The sequence below is a fragment of the Polypterus senegalus genome, chromosome 13 (assembly GCF_016835505.1).
Source record: "Polypterus senegalus isolate Bchr_013 chromosome 13, ASM1683550v1, whole genome shotgun sequence".
NCBI lineage: Eukaryota > Metazoa > Chordata > Cladistia > Polypteriformes > Polypteridae > Polypterus > Polypterus senegalus.
The window spans coordinates 75,686,598-75,699,012 of NC_053166.1; the positions used below are offsets into that span (position 1 = coordinate 75,686,598).

General features: G+C 39.7%; 1 protein-coding gene across 1 annotated transcript in view; it reads right to left on the minus strand.

Moving 5' to 3' along the window:
* The window catches only part of LOC120543058 (membrane-associated guanylate kinase, WW and PDZ domain-containing protein 3-like), a 214,156-nt gene continuing 201,741 nt past the window's right edge, over window positions 1–12,415 (minus strand). The window contains exons 15-16 of the mRNA XM_039775902.1: window positions 11,785–11,923; window positions 1–2,458 (exon numbers count right to left, since the gene is read on the minus strand). Of these exons, the coding sequence (XP_039631836.1) occupies window positions 1,170–2,458; window positions 11,785–11,923 (1,428 nt within the window). The 3' untranslated portion in view covers window positions 1–1,169. The remainder of the gene's footprint in view (window positions 2,459–11,784; window positions 11,924–12,415) is intronic.

Genomic DNA, 12,415 nt, shown 5'->3' on the forward strand with positions numbered 1-12,415 from the left:
CTTGTGTTGTTACCGACATCTGGTGAAAAGTTCAAGTCAATAACCCCATTAGAAATATATTTACTGAGAAAAATGTTCACGTGTTCAGTACTTATCTTCCCTGTTGTAAGATCTCAATTTAATTTTCACACTCAATTGTCAGTAAACATCTTAGTGCTTTATGTGATTGAATACAATTTTTATGAATTTGCTGTGCCCTGCGGTGGGCTGGCACCCTGCCTGGGGTTTGTTTCCTGCCGTGTGCCCTGTGTTGGCTGGGATTGGCTCCAGCAGACCCCCGTGACCCTGTAGTTAGGATATAGCTGGTTGGATGATGGATGGATGAATGGATGCATTTGCTGTTGTTCGGGTTCTTCATTTTCTTCGTGACAAATGAACACATGTGGCACACTAGACAGTACTAATGGTAAATCTTCTTACTGTAAAATGTATATTTAGAAGGAAAGAAAAGATGAAGAAGGGTCTGAATTTAGTTAATATGTTCTTTTGATAAAATGGCTGAAATCTGCTTCTGTTTAGTAATTTGGTCAGAATGAAAAACCACATGAATTATTTCTTCAACATGTTTCACTCAGGCCTTGGATGTGGATTTACTTCAACGACATGAAGAAGTGACTCAAGTATCATATCTGGAGTTGATGTGCAATACTAGGCATAGGTATTTTGGACTTTTAAAGGCAACGCATTTTGATATACCCTCAAGTTATAGGCAGTCCTGAGACATGTTTTCATTCTAACATTTTCTTCTCATTGCCTTGAAAGAAAGAGTAAACTGTAGAAGCCCTGGTGGCATGGCTAGCAATACTTGACATGGATTGACTATGTGGATGGATACTACAAGGACACTGAATGGTTGTGCCAGCCATCCTGCTAAAGTGGCAGTTTCCCCCTGAACAATCCACACATTAGCTGACAATTAAGTACAGCTGACAAATGGCTGCCTTAGGTAAATCAAACCTTAAATTAACATAAGCTACAGTACAGCTTTTCCCACGTTAGTCATAAGCTCTGCATAGACGTGCAACTGCTAAACAAGTGGATGTGATGCACATCTTTAGGTATTGTTTGAAAACAGCTCTGTGGCATCCAAAGTCATTCTCAAGGCTGTCTGAGCATTAGGAAAAGTTTAGAATGGCTTTTCATTTTTTTCCCTGCAGTCTCACTTCTCTTCATTTCAGTCTGTTTGAGCCAAGAACCTCCAAGAGTTTTTCCTTGCTGGGGACTAGCCATGGACCAGGTAGCATTGTCTTCCTTGCCTGAGCCTCTCCTTCTTCCATGCTTCCACCCATTTCATTTTGCACAGGTGACACCATGGAGATCTGTCTGCCCAAACATCCTAACCCTGGTTTCAACTCTGCTTTTTCCGAGGGTTGCTCATTCCATGTCTCTTCCAATATGCTGACACAGGCTACAGAGTCTTGTTGGTCACTGAGCAGTGGACTCTGGGCATTAATCGGTGTCTTGTCTTTTATCGCATATTGAGAGGATGTATCAAGCTGTGGAGGTGCTTCCAATTTAGCAGCCTGCAGAGCTGAGGTATTATACTGCTTATTTGCAGACTTCCTTGTTGTATGTCTATTGGTTATCTCTTGCTGGACTTCCATCTTGCTTTTATCGCTAGGGTCACCTGGCTTTTGTCCTCCGTTTTTATAATCTAAATTTCTGCTACAAGGCCTGCTTCTACCCACCTCTTGGAATCCATCCCCATCTGGGTCACCTCGTCCATGTTCATCGGGTTCCTCCCAGGCCTCATCTCGGTCTCTGGATTTGTATTTGTGTCTGTCTCCAGTTCTTTCCCTACTGTCCTGACGTCGGTCCCCAGATCTCTCCCTTTTCTCTCTCACTCTATCTTCAACCCTATCCTCAAGACAACTCTCATCTCGGTTCCTGCTCTGCTTGATAGCGCCTTCATTTCCATCTTTGTGTCCTCCCAGTTTCTCTCCAAATTCATCTCTCTTCATGGGTCTCCAGTCTTTTTGTTTTCTGTCTTTCTCAATATTTGCAAATAGTCCAACATCCCTGTCATTTTCAAGGTTTCTTCCCAAAACACAGTATGCTTCCTTCTCTTTACTGTTGTCTGACAAAATGTCTCGGGGATCCTCTTTCAGGGTGCAACTGGTTCCTTTCTCTTTCAGCCTACTTTGCAAACAATCCCACTGCCTCCACCAATCGGGCTCTACGTTAGATGCACTAATATTGGGCTCTGCAGTTGCACTCTGCCCTTTTTTCTTTTTCTTCAATTCTTTCCCCTCACAATGATTTTCAGCAGGTGACTGCCAGGGTTGATTGCTATCCCCTCTCCTTAATTCCGGCGGAGTCTTGGAGCAGTGCTTGTTACTGGAGGAAGCAATACCAGCATGGTGAGCTATTGAAGCCACACCCTGCTGGATTTTGAACTGAATGCCACGGATGAGCCCAGATTTGGCAGTGGACGAGAGGTCTCCCTTTTTGTCAGGGCCTACAAGAGAAATGCAAGAAAACAAAAACAAAATATTCAGCATGTTCAACAAATCTTCTTTAACAATTCAAAAAAAGACATCTTGGTCAGAATATCCAACTTGCATTTCTTTTTACATTGTGGTCAACTATATTTTTACCAGTTGTCATTTGATTGCCAACCTAAATTGCAGCCCCTTTAAAAAGAGTAGCAGCCTTAGTTAAACTGTGTGTCTCCACTAATGTTAGAACATTAAAATTAGAACATTAGAACACTCTAGACGAGAACAGGCCATTCAGCCCAACAAAGCTCGTCCGTCCTATCTGCTTATTTCTCCCAAAAAAACATCAAATCGAGTTTTGAAAGTCCCTAACGTCATACTGTCTACCACACTACTTGGTAGCTTATTCCAAGTGCCTATAGTTCTTTGTGTAAAGAAAAACTTCCTAATGTTTGTGCGAAATTTACCCTTAACAAGTTTCCAACTGTGTCCCCGTGTTCTTGATGAACTCATTTTAAAATAACAGTCTCGATCCACTGTACTAATTCCCTTCATAATTTTAAACACTTCAATCATGTAACCTCTTAATCTGTAATACTGTAAAGGCTCAGCTCTTTTAATCTTTCCTCATAATTCAACCCCTGTAGCCCTGGAATCAGCCTAGTCGCTCATCTCTGGACCTTTTTGTAGCCTGGAGACCAAAACTGCACACAGTAATCAAAATGAGGCCTCACCAGTGCAGTATAAAGGTTGAGCATAACCTCTTTGGACTTGTAGTCCACACATGGTGCTATATAACCTAACATTCTGTTAGTCTTCTTAATGGCTTCTGAACCTCTGCCACTTTGTAGGACCTTCAGGCTATTTGATCCTCTGTTAAAAGATGCAGAATGCTTCCAACTGATGACCAGTCCAGCAAAAAAAGCAGTAGATTATCTGTCTATAGAAACCTCTCAAGAAAGGAATGTAGCTTAACATGAACAGCAGACCAGCTGCTTATAGTGGCCCCCGTGGTAACTGCAGCTGCCCATCTAAAATCGAAATGTCAGTACATGCTAGTAACATTTGAACAGGCCACAATTTAATGCTTCATCTAGCTGTAGTGCCTTTGTAGGCTCCATGTAAAACTGTAGAGTGGTCTGTTGACAGGGGCTCTTATTCTAATACTGGCTGAGTTAACTCCTTAGGTCAGATTCTGTACAAAGGAAATCATGGTAATGTCTAATGTACCAACTGCATAGTTACACATGTAATCATCACAAGAGAGCTGCAGCTACTCTGCACTTTAATGTAATTTAATGGTCTTCTTATGTTCATCATGTATGCCAGTCAGTGGAAGAATTACCCAAATCAGAACATGACCAGAACACCTCCTGTTAATATATAAGTAAATAATGACGGCATGCATTTGTTGCAATGTGTGTGTGTGTGAGAGACAAAGAGAGAGAGGCCTTAAAGAAATACTGCACCCAAAAAGTGTTTTTTTTTTACATGTTACTTACCCCATGTAGTTTGAAGTGAAGGCCAAGAAAAACTTTTAATCTCGTGTTTTCTTGAAAAATGTTTATGATATAATAGAAACAATTATTGACCAATGTTGTATAGTGGCAAACAATGTGAAAAACATCCATGGAAAAAAGAAAAATAAAAACTCACATTATTCATTTGGCACAATCTACCCGTCAGTTTTCCAGTTACAAAATACATGCCTTTTTAATGATATATACTTCTGAAATAACCAGCACACAGCATAAACAGGATACTAAAACCTTATAGGAGAGAATTTTTGAACTGAAGAGCTTCCCTCATTTCATTGCTCAAGAGTCCTGTCTTGAATTTAAAAAGTGACCCCCATGAAGCTTTAGTTTCCTGTGTATGATTTGTGCTGATTATTCATAAAGTATAATATTTTTTTAAAAAGCATGCATTTTGCACATTCTGTTTATACGCCTGGATAACTGTCACTTGGATTATGTGACATGAGTAATGTGAGATTTGTTTTGTTTCTTTTTTCCATGAATGTTTTTCACATCATGAACCATTGCACAGCACTGCTCTGTATTGGCTTCTAATAGTGAAGTCATAAACCTTTCTCTCTTCATTATACATGAAAAAGTGAGATAAAAATTGTTCTCTGCTGCCAGTACAAAGTACATGGAGTAAGTAACATATTAAAAAATATAATTTTTGAGTATTCCTTTAAATACCTGCAGTGAGGTTTACAACCACCTATTTCTGATGTTCCCACATACAGTGAAACAGTCATGCATGACAGTTATCTAAACCAACACCTGGGCTCTCAGGCTTTTTTTACTTAAGAATATTTTTGCAAAAACACCCTTGTTTCATAATTCAGACAAACTGGCTAGTCCCTATTTTGGTTTACTTTCTTTTCAGAAGAAGAACAGACAACCAAAATGTTCCCATCCTGGCTTTTTTAGTTTCATAGTATTGAGGCATTTTGCATTTACTTTATCGCCCGATGCTGCTTTTCAGGTTCGCACTGTAGTGTGACAAGTCACCAGCTGGGATGCTGTGAAATATCTGATGAGGAGCTGCACTTCTTAAATGCCGCCTTCAAAACTGCAGCCCTCTGTCTGCTCAGCAGACGAGGAACAGGCGAGTGAGGCATGCATGTCTAGGCTAAGTGAACTAAACTCCCCTCTAAAAACCCATTATTGTGGAAAGAGATGATCAAAAAAATAAAACCTTATTTCGAATAGGAGAGAAGTAGGCCGAGTGAAAAATGTGGATGTGAATTAGCTGAGCTGCAGACTGAATTGAATGTTCTGATGAAGGCTGGGCAGAGTAAGGCAAGAACAGTGTCAGCTGAGTCCAATGGACACTGGGGATATAGGTGGAAAAAAGCAATTTTGATTGTGTGTCATAATTTCAGGCCTCACTCAATAAAGGCATCAGGGCTTTAAAAAAAATCCTTCATATATATGTACTATACATTCTCAAACCCTTTAAACCATCTCAGCAGCATTGTTACAACCTGGACCATCACTGGATCATATTTTTCATGTAAATGTAAAGTACTGTTTTTTCATACACTAAATTCTAATGTTTATTCACACATTATAGGGCTTCTAAAGCACAAGGAGCATTAAATGTTTCTAATAAATATGACATCTGTAATAAATTTATGTAGGATTAGCTGTGCTACCCATCTAAGATGGATTGAAATCTAAGCAATCAATGTAGACCTCAGTGTGTTCAGAGTTAACATTTGCAATGCACCATCCATTGTAATATATGTTGCAATGCATACTGCATTAAAATGCGTTGCATTTGTCATCCCAACAGATTGTGAATCACAAACAGCCATAGCAATTAAATGTTACATGCCATTTGGTATGGGATTTGTGAAAGCAGTGTTAATGTTAGCGTTGTGCCATCTGTTGGAATGACAAATGCAATTTGTTTTATTACTACAGATGTTTGTGATGCGCCATCTGTTGGAATGACTCAGAGACACAGAGATACACAGACACACAGTCACTTATTCTTTTATTAAGGTGGAAAAGATTTTCTCAGTATGTTATAATTGTATTGTAAAATTGTACACTTCATTTATTTATTTATATGATACATGCACATTAAGCATATTTTATATGGTTTTATATTTTATATATTTCTGATAAGTCATTTTAACTTTATAATTTTATTTTTAATTAACACAAAATGGATAGATGGGTGGATTTGAATCACTTATTATTTCTGTATGCTAAATACAGTCCATCAACATGGTAGGCACTCTCTCGCACACAGGCTCACACTCACTCACACAGGGCCAATTTAGAATCATCAGGTGACCGAAGATGCATGTCTAAGGTATACAAAGAGGTCACATTATCTGATAAAAATAGTGTGCAAATGGCAGATAGACACTACTTTGGCTGAGAGCAGATCTCAGGACTCTTCAGCTGTGATTTGTTGTTAAACTTTATCAATCCTCGAAGTGAAATTGTCTTCCCGCATGACCTTTGGATGTCGGAGCACAAGGTTAGCCATTGTACAGCACCCCTGGAGCAATTTCCAGGTTAAGGGCCTTGCTCAGAGGCCCACCAGAATAGGAGTCCTTCTGGCAGTAACAGGGTTTGACCCTCCAGATACCAGCATAGATCCTTAACCTCAGAGCCACCACTCCCCCTTAATGTAATGTATTATTACTAACTATTATGCACCCTGTGAATATAATTAACATAACTTTATATTATAAATCATGCACAAATGTATATTATATTTGATGTTAGAAGAAATATGGATGCTCCAATTATTGGTGAGACTCTGCCTTGAAATTTTAGAATGTCACATAACATAACATAACAATAAGGAATTAGTTTATAACATTTATGTTTTAATGACTGTCTTTTGGGGCCTGTGTGGTTTTTTCGCCTTGGGACCCCCAGAGGTTTTTTATTTCCCACTATGCCATCAGCTGGAGTGTTTGTTTTCCTCTTTTCTCTGTTCATCTGACCATAACACATGTCATTTACCATTAAAGACTAGTAGTTCAGGCTTTGCTCAAGGTTTCTCCCATCCATCCATTATCTAACCCACTATATCCTAACTACAGGGTCACGGGGGTCTGCTGGAGCCAATATCAGGGCGCAAGGCAGGAAACAAACCCCAGGCAGGGTGCCAGCCCGCTGCAGGGCACACACACACCCACACACCAAGCACAATTTAGGATCGCCAATGCACCTAACCTGCATGTCTTTGGACTATGGGAGGAAACCCACGCAGACACGGGGAGAACATGCAAACTCCACGCAGGGAGGACCCGGGAAGTGAACCCAGGTCTCCTAACTTCAAGGCAGCAGCGCTACCCATGCCGCCACCGTGTCGTCCACTTCTCTTAATTACTTCTTTATTTGTATTGTGCATGCATCTATGTATTTTTTAAAATATTTCTTTGATTACAATTCTTTCCTTTTACTTCTTGTGCAGAACATTGAGCTTCATTTTTGTATGCAAATATGAATAAATTAAAAGGAATGTTGTCGCTCTTCATATAAAAATGTACAATGCTGTCTGCAAGCTATAATTAGTGTATCACAATCTGATGGATCAGTACAAACATTCCAAATGTGGGATAAAAAGATACTTTATTTGAGAGTAAAAATAAAGAATAAATTATCACAATGGGTGTGTGTCTATTTTGGCAAATGAGCGGTTTGACTTGTAATTATAATGACACTTACACATGCTACAATGACTCTGCTGCTTCTCAGTTCTGCACAGCTATCCAATTTGGTTTACTCCCTCTTTCTCGTATTGATGCAGTTGGGTAACATGGCTCTGTTGAAGCCATTCAGAAAATTGTGTCACCTTTCAAAGTGAGGTGCAGTGACAGTGATACTGTGCTGTAAAATTTGGTGCACACATAGAAGATCCCTGGGCATATTTTGAAACAAGTATGGTGTTTCCTGATGTCCTAGCTAAATTGCCGATCACGGCCTTGTCCATTCTGCCCCCCCTGATCACCTCCTTGCGCCTTAATGGCTATCTCTCTCACCACTTCACCACCTAATAGCTCATATGTGGTGAGTGTACAGGTGTAAGAATGGCTGCCATTGCATTGTCCAGGTGGATGCTGCACATTGGTGGTGGTTTAAGGCATTCCTAACTGTTTATGTAAATCACATTAAGCAGCTGGAAAAGACCTCAATAAATGTAATTCACTATTTTACAGTTATTATCTCTTGTAGTCTAGGATGGCACCTGATCTGCCTCGGAGGATGTGTATTGAATTATATGATAGACCTAATCTGACATGTCTTCAGTCGTTATTTGTCTACGGAATGATTAATTTCAGAATATGACTGACCTGGGACAGCTAGACTGTAGACTTATATGTAGACTGCATGCTCTGCTGCCCTGTGTCGGTTCTTGCCTTGTGTCAATGCTGCTTGCCAGGATATGCTCAGGCCTCCTAAGGCACTGAATTGGATTAAGCAGGTTTGAAAATGGATGGTTAGATGAATTAAAACTGTGACATTCAAAGTCCAGATGGTTACATCTGTTTGGTTCTGTCTCATTGGTCACCCGCTAGAGAAGACATGAGTACCACTGCCATCTCCATCAAAAGGAAAACCTGTTTATTATTGAAATCAGTGAGGGATAAATCGAAGGCTTTTAGAAAAAAATGCTGGTTTTACTCCAAAAAAATGTGTTAATTGTGTGGAATAGAGGTCTACTCACATAAAAATGATATTTTATATCATTATATCATATATCAGACACCCGTGACCCTGTATTCGGATTCAGCTGGTTAGAAAATGGATGGATGGATATATCATATATCATAAATGCTTTCATAGCATTTCGAAACTAAACAATGTTATGTGCTTTAGTTGTGGTGGAGAAAGATATGGGGACAATTTGTGAAAAAGTGTTTGTACTTTTTATTCTGTTGCATGTGTCATATTGAAGCTTTCATTAGAAGCTGGGAATTGATGGGTTCCTAGCACCTATTTTAATTAGATTCTGTATGCAAATTGTAAATTATATTATACTTGTATTAATTTAGGTAGAGTGTGAATCTCGACTTGTTCATGTTTCAATATTCTTGAATTAAGTAGTCAGGATGTAATTGTCAATTTCAAATTGGTGCTGGTATGGTTGTGGGTGTGAGTGTGAGATGGTATTGCTATGAACTAAATACAAAGAGGACTGTTTGACTTATGTTAGGTAGATTGCCCAGAGGGGACTGGGCGGTCTCGTGGTCTGGAACCCCTACAGATTTTATTTTTTTTCTCCAGCTTTTGGAGTTTTTTTTTTGTTTTTTCTGTCCTCCCTGGCCATCGGACCTTACTTATTTTATGTTAATTAATGTTGACTTATATTTATTTCTTATTGTCTTCTATTTTTCTATTCATTTTGTAAAGCAATTTGAGCTACATTTTTTGTATGAATATGTGCTATATAAATAAATGTTGATTGATTGATTGATTGAACTAGCATCTTGTCTGGGGTCTACCTCGGACCAAGTGCTGTTGTGATAGGCTCAGAATTAGGTTAAGCGGATTTGAGAATATTATGATATGTTACTGCTTCTTGTCACTGAATACTAATGTCGGTCTGCTTTGAAAGCCTATCCTCAGGTCAATTTTGTCACTTGGTTTTATTGTGGTGATGTTGCTTTTAGAATCTCTAAACATTCAAATGTGATTTCCAAAAACTCTAAAACTGCAACTTCACTTTAGAGTATTTTTCACATAGGCCTGAAGCGTGACTAATTGATATGCCGCTGTGTGGGTAACACAGCTTCACGCAGCCAGTTGGTGTTTCACCTCTTGAAAGCCTCTCTGTGGAAGCTCGCTACACTGTCTTATGTAACGACTTACTGTACAGGATGTTACACAAGACAAGCCTGTACTTTAAGGTGACTCCATTTTTTTAATTTGATGATTATTTGTAATTAGGAGTGGCATGTGGTGCCACAGCTCCGGTATGATTCCCGGCCCAGCCATTGTCTTTGTGAAGTTTATATGTTCTCCCTGTGTTCTCCTTGGGTTTTTATCATCAATCCAAGAGACTCTAAACAGGCTTGGTGTAGATGAGCCAGACACCTTCTAGACTTTGTTCCTACGTTACACACTGTGCTATGAAAGGCACCAACGTTCTGTGACTCTGTAACTAGATTTAGTGGGTTTAACAATGGATGGATGAATGTGTACTTAGTCCAGTGCTATAGGCTGCAGTGTGCATGTGTGTGTGAAGAAGCACCATCTGCCCCTCATCAGCCCCACCATTACCCGTGCATTTTGGAACCTCTAAGAAACCCATACCCTGTGTAAATTATTGACAACTTTTCAGTGCCTATTCTTCATCCTGAAAGTCTGTTTAGGTGCAAAGTCAATCAGTAAATCACCCATGATGTGTAGCACCTCCTTCAGGCTGATGCTCATAAGGCTTTTGAACACCAAAAATAAAAGTCTTCTAAGCAAGGAGGGGTCCAGTCAATGAGAGCCCAAGTCTAGTTAGTGCAGATTAACATGTGCTTGATGAAATGTAAAAACAAACAGACTAACAGGAATTATTACCAACCGCGAATTCTCAGTACGGCCGATCACATAGAAGCAAGGTTCCCCCAGCTTTGAGCTGGTCATGCAGAGGGACAAGCTGGACAGCTCCACTTCAGTGCCATAGCGTGAGAGAGTTGGGTGGGGAGGTAGAGTGGGGAAGTGGGGGAGAGAAGGGAGAGATAGAGAGAAATAGAGGTTGGGTGAGAGGGCCAGTCAAAGGTAGAGCAGGAAGGAGAGGAGAACAGAGAAAAGCAGAGGTATTAATGCATCAGCACAAACAAAGTTCAAAACGTCTGCACAGAGCAAGAAGCATAGAGGGTCAGCTGGCTGGCTGGTGAAAGGTTTGTGGAGCAAGGGAGACTGCAAAGTGACCTTCATATATCTGCTCTTTTGGATTTTCATTGCCAAATTCACCACCTTTCCCCTTTCTTCTTCATTCATAATGCTGATTCTTGTTGCTACTGCTCCACAGACCTCGATCAGGGGTGTGATACAAGCTTTGCATGATGCAGGAGGTTATGAAATGGCTGCACACACATCCCTTAACCTGCTTGCTCCACAAATCTTGATCCAGACTAACATCAAGAAGGGTTACTGAGTGAGAAAGCCTAACAGAAGTGGTACTGAGCATGATACGGCGTGGAATGCCTAATGACCTGTCACACTCAGTAAGCCTTGAGGCATCAAGCAGCCGGGTTACTCTGACTGTTGTTGCTATCCAGGGTATGAGAGTTGCTAAACCACATTCACCACTCTGCTCCAACGGGAGAAAGCAGCACACAATGAAAGGAGGCAGCGACAATAAAGAAGCTGTAAATTCTTCAAGGTTCTCATTTTAATCTAAAATGCACTTTTAGAAATTGCAAAAAGGCAGGCACAGAGATAAAGAGTTTCATGTTCTGTAAGAACTGATGACATGAGAAGGAACTGGTCCAAGTGACAGATAAACAGCACTGGTATGTGGCTGCTTGCACTGTCATGTTTTAAAGTGACAGGCATCCATTTTCACAAACATTTCCTCCACCACTCATTCACAAGATACGTGACAGCAAAAGGGATGTCAGTGTATTTTAAAATTAAAAACACTTATTTGGGGGCAACTAAAAACAAAGGCTTTGGCACTATTTTGTGATACATAAATGGTCTGCATAAATTCAAATTTTGATATTAAATTTTCCCATCAAGTCAGCCCTAAACAATAAGACATCAAACATACTTCTTGATTATTTTTACACACATATAAATGTCATTTGATACCAAACCCTAAAAATCTCAGGTTATTCCCCAGCTTTCAAGAACTCAAAGCTCACCATAGTGTGGTACATATCCATTCCCTTTCTTAAGGACGAGGTGGATGCGACTGCCCCCTCTCCGGATCTGTTCCACTGCCTGGGTGTGAGTCATGCCAGCTGTGTTTTCTCCATTGATCTCCACAAGCTGATCACTGATCTACAGGTCAAAGAACAGAAGACACTTATCATGCTGCGAAAGGTAATCTGATTGATCATCTTCTGGTAAACTTTCAGGTCCAGCAAAGGTAAGAAACCTACAGATGAGTGCAAAATTTCAAAATTACTCTACACAGAAGTAATATGGCCATAATAAAATAACTCCTCATTAGTCTGAGAGTCAGTAGGATTAAAGAGCAAGGAAATCATATTTAAAAGCTATATCACATTTCAGCAATTTTCAGCCATAGCCTTCACTTACATACAGGTGAGAGTCATAAAATTAGAATATCATGACAAAGTTGATTTATTTCAGTAATTCCATTCAAAAAGTGAAACTTGCATATTAGATTCATTCATTACACACAGACTGATGTATTTCAAATGTTTATTTTTTTTCATTTTGATGATTATAACTGACAACTAATGAAAGTCCCAATTTCAGTATCTCGGAAAATTAGAATATCAATTAAGACCAATGCAAAAAAAGGAT